Consider the following 23,614-nt stretch of genomic DNA (forward strand, 5'->3'; position numbering starts at 1 on the left):
ACCTTTCTTTGGAATGGGCACAAAAATGGATCTCTTCCAGTCAGGTTGGCCAGGTAGCTGTCCTCCATATTTCTTGGCATAGATGAGTGAGCACCTCCAGCATTGCATTCATTCTTTGAAACGTTTCAATTGGTATTCCATCAATTCCTGGAACCTTGTTTTTTGCCAGTGCCTTCAGCACAGCTTGAACTTATTCCTTCAGTACCACTGTTCTTGATCATATACTACCTCTTGAAATGGTTGAATGTCGACAAATTCTTTTTGGTACAGTGATTCTGTGTATTCCTTCCATCTTCTTTTGATACTTCCTGTGTCTTTCAATATTTTCCTCGTAGAATCCTTCAATATTACAACTCTAGCCTTAAATTTTTTCTTCAGTTCTTTCAGCTTGAGGAATGCCAAGCATGTTCCTCCCTTTTGATTTCCTAATTCCAGGCCTTCACACATTTCATAGTAATTCTTTACCTTGTCTTCTTGAACCACCTTTGAGATCTTCTGTTCAGTCCTTTTCATTCATCGTTTCTTCCTTTTGCTTTAGCTACTTGACATTCATGAGCAACTTTCAGTCTTTTTCTGACATCCATTTTGTTATTTTCTTTTTCTTTTTTTTCTGTCTTTTTAATGACTTCTTACTTTCTTCATGTATAATGTACTTGATGTCATTCCACAACTTGTCTGGGTCTTCAGTCGTTAGTGTCCGGTGCATCAAATCTATTCCTGAGAAGGTTTCTAAATTCAGGTGGGATATACCCAAGGAGGTATTTTGGCTCTCGTGGGCTTGCTCTAATTTTCTTTAGCTTCAAAGCCCCTGGCTTTGTTCTGTTCTCTTTCCACAAATGTAGTCGATTTGATTCCTGTATATTCCATCTGGTAAGGTCCACATGTATAGTCGTCATTTATGTTGTTGAAAAAAGATACTCTATTATGTGATCTCTAGCATAGGTTCTATCACCAAGGCCATATTTTTCCAACTACTGATCCTTCTTCGTTTCCAACTTTCCCATTCCAATCACCAGTAATTATCAATGCATCTTGACTGCGTGTTTGATAGTTTTCAGACTGCAAAAGTTAGTAAAAAACCTTTAATTTCTTCATCTTTAGCCTTAGTGGTTGGTGCATAAATTTGGATAATAGTCTTATTAACTGGTCTTCCTCGTAGGTGTATGATATTATCCTATCACTAACAGTGTTGTACTTCAGGATAGATCTTGAAATGTTCTTTTTGACAATGAACGTGATACCATTCCTCTTCAATTTGTCACTCAGAGAATAGTAGACCATATGATTGTCTGATTCAAAATGGCCAGTCCCAATCCATTTTAGTTCACTAATGACTCGGATATCAATTTTTATGTATTCCATTTCATTTTTGACCACTTTCAATTCTCCTAGATTCATACTTCAATATATTCCATGTTTTGATTATTAATGGATGTTTACAGCTGTTTCTTTTCTCATTTTCAGTTGTGCCACCTCAGCAAATGAATGTCCTGAAAGCTTGACTCTATCCACATCATTAAGGCTGACTCTACTTTGAGGAGGCAGCTCATCCTCAGTTGTATTTTGAGTGCCTGCCAACTTGACGGGCTCATTTTCAGGCACTATATCACGGTGTACTTGTAGCTGCCGTTATTATAGAATTTGATTTCTAACTATGTTTTTTGGTTTTTAATGTCAGAGGAAATCTAATATTATTACCAATAAACAAATTACAGTAAACCTGTCAGAATGTTCTTTGTGTCTTGCCAGCAAGGGAAGATGTGAAAACATAGGTAGTATTTGTGCCTAATCCAAAACATATCATTTTGCCTGGCATTCCCATATGTCTTGCTGTATCTTCTATCCCAACCATTCTGGCATCTTGGAAGGAATAAATTAAGTCTTGAATCAGCTTTAAATATTCTTTCATCGCACAGTGAATCCTATGAGAGCTGGACTCCCTTGTTTTTCTGGGTCTTGCAAGTTTTCCGCTTTTGACAAGGTGCAGTCTTATCACTTTTCTATTGCTCTCTATCAGTGGAAAATATTTGAGTTTTCCCTTCTCTGACAGGTTCTAGCTTTTGGAGGTTTTACTGTCATTTACAGCAGAAATATTGAAGACAAGTTAGAAACATTCAGCCTATAGCTACGATTTCGTTCTACATATTAGTGGTTATTTTCAAGTGGAGCCAAAATGCCCAAATGAATAATGAACTTTTGATCCATCATCCAGATGTTTTGTCTAGACATCTCTATATATTAACAAGACAGCTGGATAACTAACTGAAGACTGCTAATTCATTTTAATCTACTGGCTTTGGATACTCTATCTAAATAATAAAAAAACTTTATTTATGACTGTAAAAATTACACAGTAGTTGAAAAGATATATGCAGAGAAGTTTTTCTGCCAATTCAGTGGATGATAAATACCATCGGTGCATCAGTAGAACTATTCTTGGCAAATAACTATTATTCAGCTCTCCATTGTCATCTGTTAAAAAAATAAAATAAAGAATGAGGAGACAACAGGGCTACTCTTCTCTTTTTCTAATACCAATAGAGAAACAATAGCATCAAAGATTTTTCATTGATTCAATTATCTTTTCCCTCCTTTTACCTTCTGATATTTGCTTGCAAGTTAAGGTGAGTCTGTCATTCTTTTGGTTTAGAATTGCCATATTTAGCAAGTAAACATAAAGAGTACTCAATTAAACATGAATATCAGATAAACAACAGAAAATTTTTTAATATAAGTATGTTCCATGCATCATTTGGGATATACTTACACTGAAAACTTATTCATCATTTATCAGAAATTCAAAATTAACTGATCATCCTATGTTTTATCTGGCAACCCTACCCTGGTTTAACTCTGATTTTTATAACAATCATTTCAACAAACAACTCCTGTATGCCTGTTTGTGCAAGGAATTATTTTAAGTGCTGATGTGGATCCAGAAACACCATGATAAAAAGGATACACTTGTAGCATCAAAAACCTAGTAGGAGATAAAATATCTGTGTGCGAATATTGAATGCAGCAGACTGTGCTACCCACAACAGTATATACCATGTGCCATAAGAGAGTGCAAAGGGTGTGGGAGCATGGTGGAGGCAAGCAGTATTCCTGACAGAGAGATTAGGAATAATATTATGAAGAAAGCAACTTCTGAGATAAACCCTGAAGCTGAGTTTCAGTAAAAGGGGTATGGTAAAACCATGAAGGTAAAAGGGTGCCAGGAACGTTTAAGAAACATTAAGTGAACGATCTGGCGGGGGCATGAGCTGTGAGCATTAAAGGGGAAGAAGTGCAGAGGGCAATGATACTAGGGAGATAGGTTGGTGTCAATTAAAAAGGCCTTAAATACCAAAGAACAGAGATTGAACTGTGTTCCACAACAAGCAAATGCATCTGAGTAGAGTGAAATGGTAATAACAAATTATGCACAAAGGATGAGATGAGAAAAGTTTCGTACCAAACATCTCGATGCAAGTGATCAGCAGTTCATCTAATGTTGCTGCTTTTCCAAGTCCACTTGACCCCATGGTTGTTCAGCTGTTGTCAAAAAACTATGGACATTTTCAACATCAGATAAACCATCTCCATAATCATGCAAGCTGGTGATGTTAGGTAGTCTCTGTTCTTGGTTGCACTTCAAGGAAACTCTAAAGAAACAAGAGAAAAAGAAAGTTATCAGACTGGAGTTCAGACTTCATTAAAGCATCACTTTCCTACCTTATTTTATCTTTGTACAAGAGAAATATGAATGTGACCAAGATTATATTAACCACCATAACGACAAAAGGCCTGTTAAAGTGTCCTTTAGCACATATGGTGCTTTGAGACCACTGTTAAATACCATTCCATTTTGTTGCCGAAATTTTTTCTGATACTTACAGTATTCTAGAATTTCTTCATATTTTTAAGCAATAAGACTTTCAAGGGAAACCCTGGTGACATAGTAGTTAAGGGCTACGGCTGCTAACCAAGAGATCAGCAGTTCAAATCTGCCAGGCGCTCCTTGGAAACTCTATGGGGCAGTTCTACTCTGTCCTACAGGGTCACTATGAATCAGAATCGACTCCACAGCAGTGGGCAGTGGGTAAGACATTCAAGAATATTATGTGTTACGTGGTCTAATAGTATTACTAATATATTTCTTTAAAGCACATCTTCTAGGAGATAAATGTGTAAATGCAAATATATTTATTAGAATTATCTTCAATGATCATATAAATGTTCAACAACTATAAAAAATTATATTTGCCTAACTTCTTTAATAGTAACATTAGTGGTAAAAATATTAACAATAATTTATTGAACATCATGCATTAGGTACCATGCCAAATGATATGTGTGTGTGTGTGTGTGTGTGTATTTTGACTTTCACAACAATGCTGTGAGGTAGTAATTACTATTCCTAGTGTACAGATGAGGTCATGGAATTACAGAGTTTCAGCAAGTTGTCCAAAGTTAGACAATTATTAAGGACCAGGTCAAGACTTTAAAATAAAGGCTCTCTTTCTCTCTTTTGTTATTTTCCCGTATGGATACCATAAGGTGTTACAATTATGCCCCAATCTAGTGTGAAGAGTCTCACTCCTCCACACTATCTCAGAAAGAGAATCTAAAACAGATTACCTGTCACATATTATTGCCTCATACACATGCGAAAGCTGAAAAGTCAAAAAGGAAAGCAGAAGAATTGATATGTTCTAATGGTGAAGAATATTGAATATACTGTGGACCACCAGAAGAATGAACAGATCAGTCTTGGAAGAAATACAACCAGATGCTCCACAGGACAGAAGATAGTGAGACTTTGGCTTGCTTACTTTAGACATATTATCAGGAAGGATCAATTGCTAGAAGAGGACATCATATCTGGTAAAGAAAAGGATCAACAAAAACAAAGGAAACCCTCAACAAGACGGATTGACTCAATAGCCAAAGTGCTGGACTCAAACATACCAACAATTGTGAAGACGCCACAGGACCAGGCAATGTTTTGTTTTATTATACATAAGGTCACCCTGAGTCAGAGCTGACTCAACAGCTACTAACAACAATAGCATTTGTCACAGAGGTAGAAGAAAAATGTCCCATTTAACAGCACTGTCATGGGGAAAATGTGACTGGAAATAGCTTCAAAATCCCTGTTCAGGACACACTATCATTTTCTTTGACAGAGCAGGTCCTTGGTGCCAGGTACATAAACGGCTTAAAGAAGTAGACATGTTTTCATGATGTAATATGCAGCACTTATTAACTTTGGGCAATTTAGTAGATAAACATGGCCATTGGGGATTCATCTCATGAACGTTTAAAGCTAATGTCTATTTTACTCTCAAATGTTATGTATTCAGCTGGCAATCACTGAGCGCTTGACATATGCCAGGCACTGAGCTTGGCATTGAGGCTGCCATGATGAACAAGTTATTGTCCCGTGCCCGCCTTCAATGGGTTCACATCAGCTTCAGAACACAAACACATGAATGAAGGGGAAAAGAGCTAATGTTCGCCTGTATGATTGTACCACTTCATTGGGACACCTGAAGAGTGCCATTTGAGCCAGTCTGCTCACCAGTGAAGGATTCTATGGGAAAAATGTTAAGCGGCTCAGGAATCATCAAAAGAAGATGGAAGGAATACACAGAGTCATTATACCAAAAAAGAATCAGTCGACATTCAACCATCTCAAGAGGTAGCGTATGATCAGGAACCGATGGTACTAAAGGAAGAAGTCCAAGCTGCATTGAAGGTGTGGGCAAAAAACAAGGCTCCAGGAACTGATGGATTATCAATTGAGATGTTTCAACAAACAGATGCAACTCTGGAAGTGCTCACTCATCTATGCCAAGAAACATGGAAGACAGCTACCTGGCCAACTGACTGGAAGAGATCCATATTTATGCCTAGTCCCAAGAAAGGTGATCCAACCGAACGTGGAAATTATTGAACAGTATCACACGCAAGCAAAACTTTGTTAAAGATCATTCAAAAGCAGCTGCAGCAGTATATCGACAGGGAACTTCCAGAAATTCAGGCTGGATTCAGAAAAGTACATGGAACCAGGAATATCATTGCTGATGTCAGATGGATCGTGGTTGAAAGCAGAGAATACTAGAAGGATGTTTACCTGCGTTTTATTGACTATGCAAAGGCATTCGACTGTGTTGATCATAACAAATTATGGATAACGTTTCGAAGAATGGGAATTCCAGAACACTTAATTGTGCTCATGAGGAACCTTACATAGATCAAGAGGCAGTTGTTTGGACAGAACAGGGGATACCGAGTGGTTTAAAGTCAGGAAGGGTTTGCGTCAGGGTTGTATCCTTTCACCATACCTATTCAATCTGTATGCTGAGCAAATAATACGAGAAGCTGGACTATATGAAGAAGAACAGGGCATCAGGATTGGAGGAAGACTCATTAACAACCTGTGTTATGCAGATGACACAACCTTTCTTGCTGAAAGTGAAGAGGACTTGAAGCACTTACTGATGAAGATCCAAGACTACAGCCTTCAGTATGGATTGCACCTCAACATACAGAAAACAAAACTCCTCACAACTGGACCAAAAAGCAACATCATGATAAACTGAGAAAAGATCAAAGTTGTCAAGGATTTCATTTTACTTGGATTCACAATCAACACCCAGGCAAGCAACAGTCAAGAAATCAAAGACACATTGGTTTGGGCAAATCTGTTGCAAAGGACCTCTTTAAAGTGGTGAAAAGCAAAGATATCATTTTGAAGACTAAGGTATGCCTGACCCAAGCCATGGTACTTTCAGTCACATCATATGCATGTGGAAGCTGGACAATGAATAAGGGAAAACCAAAGAAGAATTGACACCTTTGAATTGTGGTGTTGGCAAAGAATATTGAATATACCATGGACTGTTTTTTTTTTTTTTTTTTGACAAAAGAATGAATAAGTCTCTCTTGGAAGAAGTACAACCAGAATGCTCCTTAGAAAAGGGATGGTGAGACTGTGTCTTACATACTTTGGACGTGTTATCAGGAGGGATCAGTCCCTAGAAAAGGACATCATGCTTGGTAAAGTACAGGGTCAGCAGAAAAGACGAAGGCCCTCAATGAGGTGTATTGACACAGTGGTTGCAACAATGGACTCAAGCATAATAATGATTGTAAGGATGGCACAGGTCTGGGCAGTGTTTCATTCTGTGGCACATAGGGTCGCTATGAGTTACAGCTCACCAAGCAGATAACTTTGGAGGAAAAATGTTTTCTGTCTTAATTATATCTGTATAGGAGCCATGTTCTTGTACAGAAGGTACCACTCTTAGAGCATAAAGAAAGGGTTATTCTACCTTTTGCAATAAAAAATAACAGAAACACTGGACTAGTACTCCCCTACCTCCACTGCTAAATGATTTGTGAAAGGGAAATACAGTATTAAAATCATCTGAGACTAACTCTTTATATCTCTTAACAAAGTCACCTTATCTAGAAGGCCTTTCCTGACCACCCTATTTAAAATAACAACACCCCCCTCCCCACTCCCATCTCCCACTTGGCATGCCCTACCTCCCTTCCTGGATTTATTTTTCTCCATCACAATTATCACCATCTGACATCCTATATATTTATTTTGTTTTTCATCTCTTATAAAAATGTAAGCTCCAAGAACTCAGGGATTTTTACATGTTTGTTTTGTGATTTACTCAATCACCTAAGATTGTACCATTTGCATAGAAGATACTAAAAGATCATTTCTTGAATGAATGAGTAGATGGATGGATGAAGAAATGAATAAGATTGTTAAAAGTGTGCCTTCAAAAATGTGTATATTTGTGTGAGTGTATATATACATCATAAACATATTAAAGATTATTTTTTAAAGTTTGTTTTAATAATTTACATTAGCTTTTTGCAAACATCACTGGGGTAGGAATTCCTGCCAAATTTCTGTACTTTATAGACTCTCCCTAGATTCATAATAAGAATTTGATACCTCTTTCAGAACATTTTGGAGTAGCGTGCCTCTGCTTTCCCTAATATAAGCTCTGTTGATCCTATTAAAAATCAAGGTTGAGCAGTTCACAAGTTTGATTGCCTGTATGTATATACAGACATTTTTTTTATCCTGTTTTACTCACTAAATAGTACATGTATTACTTAGAACCAAATAGCCTAGATTAACTGAACTGATTTTGCAGGTCAAAACCATAATTATTTAGCTGTTTGGGGAAGGTGTTGACCTCTCCACAAGGGATTAGAGACAACCTGGTACCAAAGCCCTGTCACTATGGTTTGGAGTTATATTTGTGATCTGCAAAGAAGCTGGCACATGATGAGCCAGATGGGCTGGGCTATCAGGTTACAATCTGTTCCTGCAATCACTAGATGTGTCTGTGTCCCTGCTAAACATCCTGTCACTTGCATATTTACCTGAGATCTTATTTCACATTCATAGACATTATTGTGTCTATAACTGCTTTTTTCAAATGTAAAGCTTATTTATTGTTAGAGCAATATACATTCATTACTAGAAATAAGACAGTAAGGAAAAAGGGAAGGGAAAAAGTCAGCCATCATCCAAAGACAACTTATGTTTCATTTCATTTTTCTAGGCACATTTACTTTTAGGGGCATTTCTTACATAATCTACAATAGTTTAAAGAAATATTTACCTATTATTTTCAAGCAGATTTCCAGGTCTGAAGGAAATGTAAGGGCAGGTATTATCATTGGGAAATGCATTGGGGAAGCAGTTTGTAAAACTGGTTTGTCCAACTTGAGTAAGTACTTTGGAAAACCTGGTAAAAGAAAGAAAGAAATCCCAAACAGAATTAAATAATAGAAACTCAAGAGAATCCACATTGTGTTAGTGTTTCCAAAACTCTGAGTTATAGGTGGTACTTGAGATTTTGTCTAAACCTCATCCATGAAATCAATTAAAAAGGGAAAAAATTCAAAATAGTTATTTGGTAACTTTTTTTTTGGCTTTAACAAACAGAAGTTTACTCTCTCACAGTCTAGGAGGTTTGAAGTTCAAATTCAGGGTACCAGCTCCCAGGGATGTCTTTCTTTCTCTGTCAGTTCTGGAGGAAGGTCCTTGTCCTCAATCTTCCCTTGGTCTGGGAGTGCAGGAACCCCAGGTGCAAAGGACACCCTCTGCTCCCGGCGCTGCCTTCTTGGTGGTATGGGATCCCCCACTCTCTGCTCACTTCTTTCTTCTTTTATCTCTTGTAAGATAAAAGGTAATGCAGGCCACACCTCAAGGAAACTCCCTTTACATTCAATCAGGGCTGGGACCTGAGTAATGGTGTTAAATCCCACCCTAATCCTCTTCAACGTAACCCAATCCTGCCTCATAAACCACAGGCAGAGATTAGGATTTACAGCACATGGGAAAAATTACTTCGATCACAAAATGGAGGACAACCACACAATACTGGGGATCATGGCCTAGCCAAATTGATACACATCTTTTGAGGGGAACACAATTCAATCCATGACAGAGGGAAGTGAGAGTATTATTAGGGCTAGAAACAATGTGTACTTGGAAGTTTTTTCTTTGCAACCATTTGGTAACATTTTTTAAATCAATTAGTTTTAGTTTTTTTTTTAATTCTACTTGTTAAAAAAACATAAATTTGGCAAAACCAAGCTTTACACAGGGTGTAAAATACTATTTTAGTCCAAATATACTTACTTACATCAAAACCAGTAGATTACTCACTAGGAATTTCCCAACATTGGCTTTGAAATGTTAGTAAATCCCTAAAGCAGCCTGTTGTGGGGTCATCAAACTCTGACTCAAAATCGTTCCTGACTGCCTCAAAATGAATGTCAAGTTCTTCAGGTGGTTTACTCTCCAAATGGTTTAGGACTAGCTTTAGTTTTGATAGGTACTCTCTGGCAGAGATGAAAATTATTGTTCCCCAGCATTGGTATCTGCTCACAAGTCTGAAAAGGACACAATAAGCCACATTTTCCCCAGGGCTTGCATTATTTCTGAGAGAGAATTTCTGATTTTATGGGGGCAGTAAGGTTCTTTTGGGTGTGATTTCCAAGGCTATGATGTGTTCACTTGGCAGAAGGGCTTTTCGTTAATGTGACTGGTGAAGCTTCTATCTTCAAAAAAGTCTTTGTGAAGTTATCTAGGACAATAAGAATTGCTCTTAATTTTAGAAAGAGTGAGAGGGAGTCAATTCAATGCAGCTGTCCATTAACAAAAGACTCCTGGGTGTCACAAATAGCTTGTGCTTGTCTACTAATGAAAAGGTTGGCAGTTCAAACCCACCCAGCCACCCCATGAAAGAAAGGCCTGGCAAACTGCTCCCACTAAAAATTATAGCCAAGAAAACCCTACGGAACAGTTCTACTCTGTAACCCGTGGGATCATCATTAGTTGAATCAACTCAAAGGCAACAGGTTTTGTTTGTTGCTGTTGCTTGTTTTTTTGTTGTTGTTGTTTGTTTTGTTTTAATCCTTTAACAATGTAAGTTAGCACCCATGGCTCCTGACTCAGAACATTTAGATCTCAAATTTAGATAACCAAATGAGAAAGTTTTAGTTACGTCTAAGTAAAATGCCGTTAAGATCATTTACTTTACTATATTGTTTAAGGAGTTGATACGGTAACATATAAAATGTGCCTACTGTGGGGCCTGGAAAACACTGTGTGCTTGGGGAAGGTGGTTCCCTTTTCCTGTGCTATCCCTTCCATTCAAACATTTAAAGGCCTGAGGACTTAAGCTTAAAAAGAGGACCAATTTGTAGAAGTGACAAGAAGAGAGGTGTTAGTTTAGAGAAGGGAAGAAGAAATAGAAGAAAAAATATTGTGACAACCAGAGCATTCCAGAGTGAGCCAGGTAATCTCATCAGCCTAGATTCCCATTCCTGAAAGTTCTCCCCCATATTTAGCTCATTACTGTCAGGGATGTTGTAGACTAAATTTCTAGACAGTGCCTAGGAAGAAGGCTAAAATGACAACGAAGTTTTCTCCTGGCTCTAGGACTGCAGGAATAATTAAGTGGAGTGTTACATCAATAAGTATGCAAGAATGTTTTGAAATGATGTTGGCCACATTGTTGTTGTTGTCAGGTGCCGTTCAGTCATTTTTCGACTTAAAGCAACCCCATGTGAGTAGAACTGCTCCCATAGGGTTTTTTGGTTGTAATCTTTATAAGAGCAGGTTGCTGGATCTTTCTCCCGCAGAGCTGCGAGGTGGGTGCAAAACACCAACCTTTTGGTTAGTAGCTGAGCTTAACCATTGCATTACCAGGGATTCTTTTGGCAACATTAGAATTTCCAAAGATGGTCTTGTCTATAGCATTATCCCCATTGGAGAAAACAAACACAAAGTCTCAAAGACTCTTTCATCCTAAGGGTAAATAGTGTCTTTATATATAAATGACCCTATATATGTCTTTATATTCATATGACCTTCAGATGGAGACAAGGAGATTCCTCTCAATGCTTAAATCGTTTGTGGGAATGTGTGGTATTACAAGCCATTAAGCCTTAAGGATTAATGACTAAGGTGTCATAGTATTAGTTGTTCTGGCAACTTAAGTCTCCCTTTCTCACATAGGGTTGAACAAAAAAGTGTTATGATTATATTTTCTGAGACTTCACAGGAAAATCAAAATTATTGAGCTCAATAGCAGAAATGATAAAATCCTTAAGGATCATTTATTTGACAAATATTAATAAGAATCTATTAGGCATCAGACACTAAACTTGCTACTGGAGTGGCTGGTATAAGGAGTAGGGATGTGAGGGAGGGGAGAAGTTGGTGAGCAAGAAGGATATAATTCTTGCTCGTATACCCTAGCAAATAATTAAATATGTATTCATAATGAAGTATCCTATGAAGCACAATGAAGGGTGAAGAAGAACACTAATTTAGTCTAGGGCCCAGAGGAGTTTTGCCTAAGTTGGGCCTACATGTTGGGTAGGAGTTAGCTAGACAAAGAGTGGGTAGAAAGGAGTGTCCCCGACAAAAAGAATAGTGTATACAAAGAAAGATTCCAGAAGTAAAGGAGAGAATGGCAAGTAAGAGAAATTGCAAAGCACTGAGAATGACTGAAATACTAAATGTGACAAGAGATAAGGTTAAAGAGTCAGTGCAAGTAGCTCGTGGACAGCATTTTAGTGTCTGGTTTTATGTAAAGGGTAATGGGAAGGCATCATTTTAAAGGTTTTAAACAAGAGAGAAACATAATTATATCTGTATGTTTTTAAAGATCTTTCCAGCTGCAGTATGGAGAAGAGATTAGTATAAACCTACATCGAGGATGGGGAAACTAAATAGATGTCAATTATAACAACTATAACAGCAAGAGATGATGGCTATCCAAACCACAATGTGGCCATAAGGAGAGAGAAGTGTTTGGTTACAGAATGTATTTTGAAGATAAATTCAATAAGATTTTCTGATCGGTTGGCTTTGGGGAATGAGTAGAAAGAAGAAATCAGAGATAACTTCCAGATTTCTAGCTGTACATTTTGTTAGATCATGGAGCCATCCCTGGAGTTGGTCTTATCCCCCATGCTCTCCAACTTCCTAGTCAGGCTTTGTCTATTTCTACCACGCCACTTGCACTTTCCAATGCTCTCATTATCTGTTGCTATTCAAAAGGTCATAAATTACAAGATATCATTACCTTTTTTTCTCAGTTCACTCTTTGGTTATTTATGCATTGGTTTGCTTTAATTTTAATTCTTCTCATTTCTTTCAACTTCGCCCCTCGGTTCTTTGGGTTAATTTCTCTTTCTACATTATTTCCCTTCATAATCAGTTGCTCTTTCCAGTGTGCTCCACCAAGTTCTCATTGCCATCATTGTCAAAGCTGTTTTTATCACAAACCTACTAGGATAGCATGAATTTAAGAAATGGGTCCACTGCTTACACTTTTAACTTACAGTTAAAACACTGTAAACAGGCCATAATTGATGACAAGGAGAGTAAAACACACTGTGTTTACGGAAAGTGGAGCAATATTCCTAAAGTTTAAATTTGACAATGATCGTAGGAAGTATCGATAGATAATACTATATTTTTCAACTAAAAAAGTCATTTATTTGCCATTCTTGCCTTGGATGAGTTTAATGAATGTGGTAATGGGTTTTTCCTATTTTTGTTGTTGTTGTTTGTGCTTTCCTGCAAAGAGCTTTTACTAAATTCATGGGACATTAATAATCAAAGTTGTCCTAGATTTTAGGAAACTAAGCAGTAATAATAATAAAACCAAAACCATTGCTGTCAAGTCGATTCCAAAGTAATAATCTATAAATACCGCTTGTTGGTGGCATGTGATGTGATAGATATAATGTCAGGAAAATTGCCTATACCACATTTAAATCTTTTATTTAACACACTACAAACTATTATTATCCCCATTTAATGGATGAGGAAATTGAGACCCAGAGAGGTTATTTGTCCAATAGCGTGTTGACAACAGTTAAGTTACAACATCAAGTCCATCTGATTCTAAACATTTATATTTTTTCCATTACCCACAAAAATTTTAGCTGTTGTTAAGTCTCGCCTATTAGGTCAATTTCTAGACATTGTCTGGAACAAGCGTTTACTGTTCTCTGTGGTTAGTTTCTAAACATTTTATCACAGATCCTATTGTCTGAAAATGAGTAACCATCATTATTCCAGCAAACTTGGCAATTCAGAGAATCACTGGTACCAAGCACTGACTGGAAGTCAGTAACCAGCTTGGAGCTCATCTCACAAGGCCTCATTACATTTTCTGGTAACAATTAAATAACAAGGTTTAACTTCCTTTTTTTTTACTTGGTTCCTGGTCATTATTTAATACTGGCAACTAAACTAATATATTTACAGCTACCTAACACGAATTGAATCGGAAATGAGAGTCTTCAAGCTGTAGTAATAATTACTAAGAAATTCCAAAGTCCAACCAAGCAGGTGTTTTCCTAGCACTTGGTTGGAGCTGGACACGGAAGAGAAGCCGTATATGTACATTCCAGACACTTGCAACCAGCTGATTTCCAGATGGACACATTCAACCACACTGAAGGGCTGTAACCTACTACAACAGCTCCATTGCTACAACTGTAAATAATATACCAAAGTAAGACTCAGAACTAAAAAATGTTTACTTCAGAAGTGAAAATTTTAACCTTTGGGAAAATAATTTTCTTAAGGGCCACTGTGTTCTCCTGAAGTTGCCAATTTTATAGTCACAAGAACCCTGTCTGTGGCTCTAATGCTCAAATTTCCTGACATAAGATTACATTTCTTACCCCTTTGACTGTTTCCATTTACTTCATAGTGAGTTTAATCATAATGAGAATGAAAAGGAGGAAGAGAGAGAAGAAGAAAAGGAGGAGTTGTCATCATCTTTTTGAGTGGTTTCTGTGTTATATTCACTGCTAAGCTCTTTCCCCAATAAGCTCTGTGAGCCCCCAGCACTGGCACTAACATGCTCATGCTTTCTGTGCCCACTGTGAACAAGAGCATGTCTTCAGTGGCTGATGAGTGAGTATAACCCTTAGGGATCCTCCACTGAGGCCAGATGACAATCTCAAAAGGTAGAATCTACACAAAGGAAGTTCTAAGGGAAGAAAGATGTCACACAGAAAGCCTCTAAGAAACAAGAGAATGTGAGCAGAAGGCAGAGACTGGATTACAAAATCTTTCTTTAACCTACCAAAGAAAACCAACCATCACTTCATGCTGGGGGTGGAAGTTACCTGTCTCTGAAAATACTGGGTAAGGTTTTGAAAACTTGAGTTCTAAGTTGCTATGCAGGAATCAGGGCCTCAAAACAGTTCATTCTGGTTCAAACTCCTGCTGAGAAATTTTTATCTCTAACAAGTTCCCAGGTGATGCTAATGGTTCCACCACAGATATACTGAACCAGAATTTACATTTCGACAAGATCCCCAGGCAGGAATGCAGCAAGAAGTGCTAACATGATGAAAGATTGACTTGTCCATGTCCATGTTCTCAGAGAAAGGCATTCGTCTCGTTGAGCAAAAAAGACAATGTTTATTGAGTGTCAATTTAGGGTAAAAAGGAGCCCTGGTGGTGCATTGTTTAAGCATTCTGCTGCTAACCAAAAAGTCAGTGGTAGGAACCCACCAGCCGCTCCACAGAGAAAGATGTGGCCATCTACTTCTGTAAAGATTTACAGCCTCAGAAGCCCTGTAGGGCAGTTCTGTTCTGTCCTATAGGGTCACTACGAGTCGGGATTTACTCAGCAGAAGTGTGTACTAAGTGTAAGGACTGCATGATGGGCTGGAGATGGAAAGCACCTGTTCTCAAGGGCCTACAACCCCGTGTGGAGACAGATTGTAAACTGATTATTTTAAAACAAAGTGTCCATTAGGTCCAAAGACAGAGACACATGTCCAGAGCATTGTGGGAGCCCAGAAATGGGGCTGAATTCAACCTAAAGAGATCTAGGAAGTTTTCCTGAAAGAGAAGACACCTGAGGGTATAAAGTTTCATGGATCACAAAACTTAAACAGAAAACACAGGCTATGTTCAGTGGTGTCAGACAATGAGGTGGTTGAAAATATCTGAGCATGACCCCAGAGTTGGCACAGGATAGACTGTACGAGCAACCTACTATAAGGAAACTTACCACATGAAAAAAGGAATAAGAACACAAGACAATTCTTAGAACAAGAGCAAATTATAGTTGATGACACAGAAACATGATTAGGGTCAGGTATGGAGATGCTGAGTTCTGAACCATCTTTGGATTTTAAAAACTTTTTAAAGCATAAATAAATGAAAGCACTATAGAAAAGCATAAGAGATTGCACAGCACCACTTTATTATCACTATTCATTTTATTAATCCAATTTGATCTTTGACAGGGATAAGATTTAACAGCTAAATTTCCTACACCATTTTGATGCTAATTTTGTATGCACAGATACGGACCTAACTGAATATTTAATATTTAATTTCTCTTTTTTAAGTGAAACTTAAAACTTATCATCTAAGTTAAAACATTTTGCTCCAATTTGGAAACCAGCACGCTCATAGCACTCTTATGGGGTAAAACCAAAAAATCGAAACCCACTGTCATTGCATCAGTTCTGACTCATAGCGAACCTATACGACAGAGTAGAGCTGCCCCATAGGGTTTCCAAGGACTGCCTGGTGGATTCAAACTGCCCACTTTTTGGTTAGTAGCCACTAATAGCTCTTAATCACTATGCCACCAGGGTTTCCCTTATGCGATAGTAAAACCTCAATTTGAAATGACTCTGAATCAGGGATTTGGAGCTTGTCTTTTTATTGGAACCAATTAAAAGTAAAGTATAGGAACAAAAAAAGAATGTGCTTTTAAAATTATTTCTGTACTCTTAGATAAATTTACACAGCTTGAAATCTATAATTGGGAGGCTCCTTTTAATGATTCTCCTACAGCAAATGATTCTTCTTTTCTCTGAAAGGAAGGCAAACCTCAAGAGGCATTAACTGATCTGACCTTAATCCTGAAAAAAAAATCACAGAGCATACCTACAGAAGAGAAAATGTAAGTAACTCTAAAGCATCTTAGGTCTCATTTAACTTCTCTAAGGCTCATTTTCATCATCTCTAACATGACAGAAATAATATTACCTTGCCTCTTTTTTTCCTCACCAGAACAGGAAAATTCACTTGAAAAAGCCTTCAAGACCATAAAACACAACTTCCAAAAAAAAAAAAGGAAGTCTAAAATTGTGAAATGTTTCAAGCTAAATTTTTAAGTTGGGTGTTTGGAATTTAGAATATACTTCCTCACTACAGTGATACTATAAATGGATTAACAGCAGATTTACATATGGGGACAAGGGCACTGGCAGAGATCTTTCAAGATGCTAAAAAGAACTTTTGGAATTACCAAGAGTTTTAGAGGTTGATAGTACTGGTTTGTTAGTATGCCAATTTGGCCAACTGAACTTGTGCAACTCCTAAAGACATGAGTCAGATGGATATTTTTGGCTCGTCGGTGGATCTACAGAGACAGAAGAGGAAGAGAGATGGACAGAAAGATGGCCTTTCATAAGTAGCTGTTAAAGAGTTAGAGGAGATGAAGGTATGAGAATAAAGATTGTGTTGGTACAGTTATAAAAGAGGAGGAATGAAAGAACTGTCATTTCGTAAACTGTGTGCAGTTTAACACAAATAAACGGGAGTGCAGAAGGAGTGAATTTTCCTTGCCTTGCAAGTTGAATATATCTGCATGACATACATGCTTCTTTTCTCTTGTCTCAGGGAGAGTTCTGCTCAGCCTGCCCTTCACCAGCTCTTGATCTGACTGTGCCCCATCACGTATCCCTTCTCCTTCCTTCAACTTTAAACTCTCTTTGTCTTTATACTACGTAAGTAAGCATAAGTTGTCTCTTCTGACCAAAAAACAAAACAAAACAAAACCACCCTCTATTGGCAGCCTCTCCTATCTCTCCCATTCTTCACAGCCAAGTAGAATTTTCTGGCTTTATTCCACCCCCTCTTTACACCACCTAATTCAATCTTGGTCCAATTTCTCCCGCTGCTCCCCCAACTCACCAACATGCACACACTTCGTTATAACTACTCTGGCAAAAGTCACCTCCTCTAAGTACTCTTCAGCCTTTTCGTACTCTAAGGTTCAGCAGCAGTGCATTACATCGTGATACCAAAAAACAACTTAAACCAGTGGCTGTCAAGTCGATTCTGACTCATGGTGATCTCATGTGTTTCAGCGTAGAAATGCACCCCATAGGATTTTCATGGCTGTGACCTTTCAAGGAGCCCTGGTGGCACAGTGGTTAAGAGCTATACTTGCTAACCAAAAGGCTGGCAGTTCGAATCCACCAGCTGCTCCTTGGAAACCTATGGAACAGTTCTACCCTGTCCTATAGGATTGCTATGAGCTGGAATTTACTCAAGAGCAATGGGTTTGGTTTTGTTTTTGAACTTTCAGAAGTAGGTCACATGGCCTTTCTTCCAAGGCACATCTGGGTGGAACTGGATCACCAACAATTTGGTTAGTAGTCGAGCACCGAGCTGTTTGTGCCACCCAGTGACTCCCACCTCTTGACTACACTCTTCCTGAAATTCTACCTTTGGATGGGTTTCCTGGTACGTGTCTTCCCAGGTTTCCCTCCTATGCCTCTGGCTACACCTTCTGTGTCATCTGCAGGCTCCTCTCCTACTACAGGCCTCTTAACTGCTAGGATTTGCAGGTCTCTATGCCTGATCCAGAAACCCTGGTGGTGTAGTGGTTAAGTGCTACCGCTGCTAACCAAAGGGTCAGCAGTTCGAATCCGCCAGGTGCTCCTAGAAAACTCTATGGGGAAGTTCTACTCTGTCCTATAAGGTCGCTATGAGTCGGAATCAACTCGATGGCACTGGGTTTGGTTTTGTTTGGTTTATGCCTGATCCTTTCCTCTCATGTTACAAATTCTCATCAGTAAATTTATACACCTCCGTGCCTACAACTACCTCGTCTATGCTGATAACTCAAAATCAAACGAAGAACAGCTACATGGTGCATCATAGTGGAAAGAGAGTGGGGTTTGGAGATAGCCAAACTTGGATTTGCATCCTAGCTCAGCTACTTACTAGCATGTGATGTGGGCAATTTTTTCTTAACTTTTAGGTAAGTTCTCTGTCTCAGTCATCTAGTGCTGCTATAATAGAAATACCACAAATGGATGGCTTTAACGAAGAGAAATTTATTTCTTCACAGTAAAGAAGGATAAAAGTCCAAATTCAGGGCATTAGTTCCAGGGGAAGGCTTTCTCTCTTTGTCAGCCTTCTCATAAATTTTCCCCCCGGACTAGGAGCTTCTTTGCACAGGAACCCCGGGTCCAAAGGACACGCTCTGCTCCCAACACTGCTTTCTTGGTGGTATGAGGTCCCCCTGTCTCTCTGCTAGCTTCTGTCTTTTATATCTCCATAGATTGCCTTAAAACACTATTCAATCTTGTAGATTGAGTCCTGCCTCACTAAAACAACTGCTGCCCATCCTACTACCTCCTCTATGCTGTTAACTCAAAATCAAACAGAGGCCAGCTACATGGTGTATCATAGTGGAAAAAGAGTGGGGTTTGGAGATAGCCAAACTTGGGTTTGTATCCTAGCTCTGCTACTTACAAGCATGTGATTTGGGGTGAATTTTACTTAACTTTTGGGTAAGTTCTCGTATCTATAAAGTGGAAGCAATAACAATAACTATTATGTTGGGTTGTTTGAGGATTAGAGATCATGTATGATAAATGCTAAACACATGGTGTATGCCTAATAAATGGTAGCTATTTTTGTAGTTAAGTCTGTATTTCAGGCCCTGACTTCTTATCTAGATGTCAGATTCATACATTCATCTGCATTCTAGACAGCTCTGCCAAGAAGCCCTAAGGTGTCTTAAACTTAATATATAAAAATAAATGAGCAAAGGATTTGAATAGACATTCATTCAAAGAAGATATACAAATGAACAATGTTGTTGTTGTTAGGTACCATCAAGTCAGTTTCAACTCATAGTGATCCTATGTACAACAGAACAAAACTCTGCCTAGTCCTATGCCATCCTAACAATTGTTGCTATATTTGAGTCTACTGTTGCAGCCACTGTGTCAATCCATCTTGATAAGGGTCTTCCTTTCACTATGAGAAATGGACAATAAGCACATGAAAAGATGCCTAGTCAATGAGGAAAAGCAAATCAAAACCACAATGAGATACCACTTCACAACAACTCGAATGACTATAACCAAAAACAAAAAAACAGACAATAACAAGCATTGACAAGTATGTGGAAAATTTGGAATCTTCACAAATCACTGGTAGGAATGTAAAATGGTACAGCAATTTTGGAAAACAGTCTGGCAGTGCCTCAAAAATTTAAGCATAGAGTTACTACATGATCCAGCAATTCAATTCCTAGGTATATACCTGAGAGAATTGAGAACTTATGTCCACATAAAATCTTGTACAGGAATGTTTGTAGCAGCATTATTTATAATAGCCAAAAAGTGGAAACAACTCAAATGTCCAGCAACAGATGAATAAATAAACAAAATGAGGTATATTCACAAATGGAATATAGTTCAGCCATAAAAAGGAATAAAGTACTGGGTGAACCTTGAGAACGCTGTGCTAAGTGAAAGAAGCCAGACTCAAAAGGTCACACAGTGTAATGTTCAGAATAGGTAAATCCATAGGGACAGAAATTAGATTAGTGCTTGCCAGGGGCTGGGTGGAAGGAGGAATGGAGAGTAACTGCTAATGGGTTTGGGGACTTTTTTAGTGGTTGGGCAACCTAATGGATATACTTAAAAACGCGGAAAAATACACTTTAAAAGAGTGGATTCAAATGGTATGTGAATTACATCTCAATACAAAATTTTTAATTAATAAACTAATACGTCTCCTCTGATTTCCAAAATTGCTCTGTCTCCTATATTCCTTTCCTTGATTTATGACCCAATTTTCCATGCTAGAAACTTGGGATTCATCCTAGATTTCCCAGCACCCTTCACCTTCTCCCCATAACTAAGTTTAATAATCTACCTCCCCATTATGTCTTATATTCCTCTACTTCTCTTCATCTCCAACTGCCACTCCCAGGTTCAACCTGTCATTAACTCTCTCCTGGTCCACAACCAGGGCTAATTTATAAGACTTCTTAATTGACTCCTACCCCTTCAGCCCCACTAATCTCTCCTCTCTACTGGTGTCCAATCAATCTTTCCAAATTATTCGATTGATCACACAAATTCTCTATTTAGAATTCTTCCACAGTTTCCTATTGTCTACTATGTAAATCTACAGCCCTTTGAATGACAACCAAGCCTTCATGAGTGGGCCCCTCAGTCCTGTCCACCAATATCCTCACTCCCTTTACTCACCTCAGCTTTACTCCACCACGTGTTATAGTGCCATAAAATGAACTTCTTTTTCATAGCAGCCATTCTACGTGCACATTGTTCCTATTTTTCAATGCCCATCCTTAATATGTTCCCTTGGCAATCGCTTGCTCAATTTTCTAGTGCTTACTTGAATTCTCCTCCACCCTTCTGACTTTTTCAGGCAGATTTTGACACTCAACCTACTGACTTTTTTAGGTTTTGTATGATTTATGTTACTGAATTGCTCTTTCCCCAGTAGTTCCTTAAGAATAGACACCGTATCTTTATCTTTCTAGTCTCAAACCTAGAAGCATGTCTGATATCTTTATATGATCGTCTTTCTCTGCCCTCTTATTCTTCCACTGTGGCCTTTAAATTTTAAATTTGTTTCTTCTGTAATCTTATTCTTGTCTTGAATTTTTTCTCTTGATTATTGAATTGTGTTTTTTTTATAACTGAAAGTTCAGTGGTTTGACCTCACCAGCTGCTCCATGGGAGACAGATGTGGCAGCCTGCTTCTGTAAAGACTTACAGTGTTGGAAACCCCATGGGACAGTTCTACTATGTCATATAGAATTGACTTGACAACACTGGGTTTAGTTTTTGTTTTTTTATATGAATGTGCCATAATGGAGTTTCAAGACATGCTTCCAGATTTTTTGTATTATGGATTGTTAAAGAGAGTTCAAACCCACTAGATACATCTTCTAGTCATTTTCTCACCCATTTAGTAAACATATATTTCAGTGTCAGACTCTGTGATTAACACCATAGCAGAAATACAGGTATATATCAGACACTGATTAAGATCTCAAAGGTTGAGAGAGGCGCAGCCAAGATGGCGGAATAGACAGACATTTCCAGGAAGCTCTCTTTACAACAAAGACCTGAAAAACCAACTGAAACGAGTGTATTTATGACAAGCTAGGAGCCCTGAATATCAAAAGCAGGCTTAGAAAACAAATCGAGGGGCAGGGGGAGGAAGAGATGGTTCAGAAGTGGAGAGGAGTTACCAGAACTCAATCGCAGGGAGTCCTCAGGCATCATTCCCAGAGTGGCAGCAGGCTGGTACTAGCATTTGTCCGCAGTTTCCTCAGGGAGAAGCAGCCAGCCACACAGCCTACTCGCACCTCCGGAACCAGAGAAGAACCTCATTCTTGGCAAAAGCTAAGTACTTGCGTATACTTTACCGCGCACCCCACCCCCAAGCCAGCTTCAGCAGCTGAATTCCCTGGGCCTGAGATAGGCCCTGTTGAGCACCTAGAGTTATCCCCCCACCCTTGGAAAAGGAAAACATTTGCAATTGGGGGAAAAGATAATTTGCCAGCTCCACTAACTGGGGGAGCTCAGGACAGAAGCAGCTCCTGTCCAGGCATAAACGGTCAATGGACTTTGAGCGGAAACCCTGTTGGTGTAGTGGTTAAGTGCTATGGCTGCTAACCAAAAGGCAGGCAGTCCGAATCCACCAGGAGCTCCTTTGAAACTCCATGGCGGCAGTTCTTCTCTGTCCTATAAAGTCGCTATGAGTTGGAATCGACTTGATGGCAATGGGGGACTTTGAGCACCTTTCCCCTCTGCATGGACCTCTGTGGGACTATTTCAGAAGAATAGGCACTTGTTGGCAGACTCCAACCTTTTCAGCTGCACACTGGAGAGCTGGGTGTTCAGTGTTTGACATTGCTTTGCCTATTAAACAGGGTCCTCACCTACCCACATCAGGGGCCTAAGGACTGGTAGCTCCACTCAGGTCACACAGCCGCCCAAGACAGTGGTCAAAGTATAACTGATCCCTCCCAGCCCTTACAACCAAAAACATTGGGTGCCCATGGGCCGTCTGCAGAACCCACACATCTGCACGCTCTAGGGAACAATCACACGCTTTCCTCAGAGACACTTGGGGGTTGGTTCTTAACCCTCTGCCGTGTTCAGAACTTGAACACGTGCTGCAATCAGATATAAGTACATACACCAATCACCCCTGCCCCTCTAAGACTGTAGGACAGAGCCTGCACCACACACTTGATGATCAGCTACCTGGAAACCTGAGCTGAATTCATACAAGAAAAATGAATGGACTCCTAGACTGATATGCCCGATAACAGCTCTAGCCAGCTGGGGACAGGACTTCAGAACGCCAAAGGTGAAAATTACCAAGCTAGCTCACTCAAGCAACCCATTTGGGTATATCAAAACAAAACAAAACAAGAAACTATGACACAGTAAGCAAACATACACTAAAACAATAACTTATAGATGGCTCGGAGACAACAGTCATTATCAAGTCACGTAAAGAAACAGACCATGATCACCTCAACAAGCTCTTAAACAATCCAGGGATCTTCTACATGAAAGTGCATTCTTGGAATTACCAAAGGCAGAATAAAAAGGATTAATATACAGAACCCTTCAAGACATCAGGAAGGAAATGACGCAATATGCAGACCAAGCCAAAGAACACACAGAAAAAGCAATTGAAGAAATTAGAAAGATTATTCAGGAACATAATGAAAAATTTAAGAAGAAGGAAAAATCCATAGACAGCAATCAGAAATTCAGAAGATTAACAATAAAGTTACAGAATAGACAAATCAATGGAAAGTCAGAACAGGAGAATTGAGCAAATAGAAGCCAGAATTTTTGAACTCGAAGATAAACCACTTGTCACTAATATATTTGAAGAAAAATCAGACAAAAGAATTTTTAAAAATGAAGAAACCTTAAGAATCATGTGGGACTCTATGAAGAGAAATAACCTACAGGGGATTGGAGTACCAGA

The 23,614-nt window shown here is 38.7% G+C and overlaps 1 protein-coding gene across 1 annotated transcript in view; it reads right to left on the bottom strand.

The window, feature by feature from the left end:
* RASGRP3 (RAS guanyl releasing protein 3) overlaps nt 1-23,614 on the bottom strand; it is a 141,329-nt gene that overhangs the window by 82,427 nt on the left and 35,288 nt on the right. The window contains exons 2-4 of the mRNA XM_049870558.1: nt 8,646-8,771; nt 3,458-3,647; nt 2,370-2,472 (exon numbers count right to left, since the gene is read on the bottom strand). Coding sequence (XP_049726515.1) covers nt 2,370-2,472; nt 3,458-3,527 — 173 coding nt within the window. The 5' untranslated portion in view covers nt 3,528-3,647; nt 8,646-8,771. The remainder of the gene's footprint in view (nt 1-2,369; nt 2,473-3,457; nt 3,648-8,645; nt 8,772-23,614) is intronic.

Source organism: Elephas maximus, chromosome 26 (genome assembly GCF_024166365.1).
Source record: "Elephas maximus indicus isolate mEleMax1 chromosome 26, mEleMax1 primary haplotype, whole genome shotgun sequence".
Taxonomy (NCBI): domain Eukaryota; kingdom Metazoa; phylum Chordata; class Mammalia; order Proboscidea; family Elephantidae; genus Elephas; species Elephas maximus.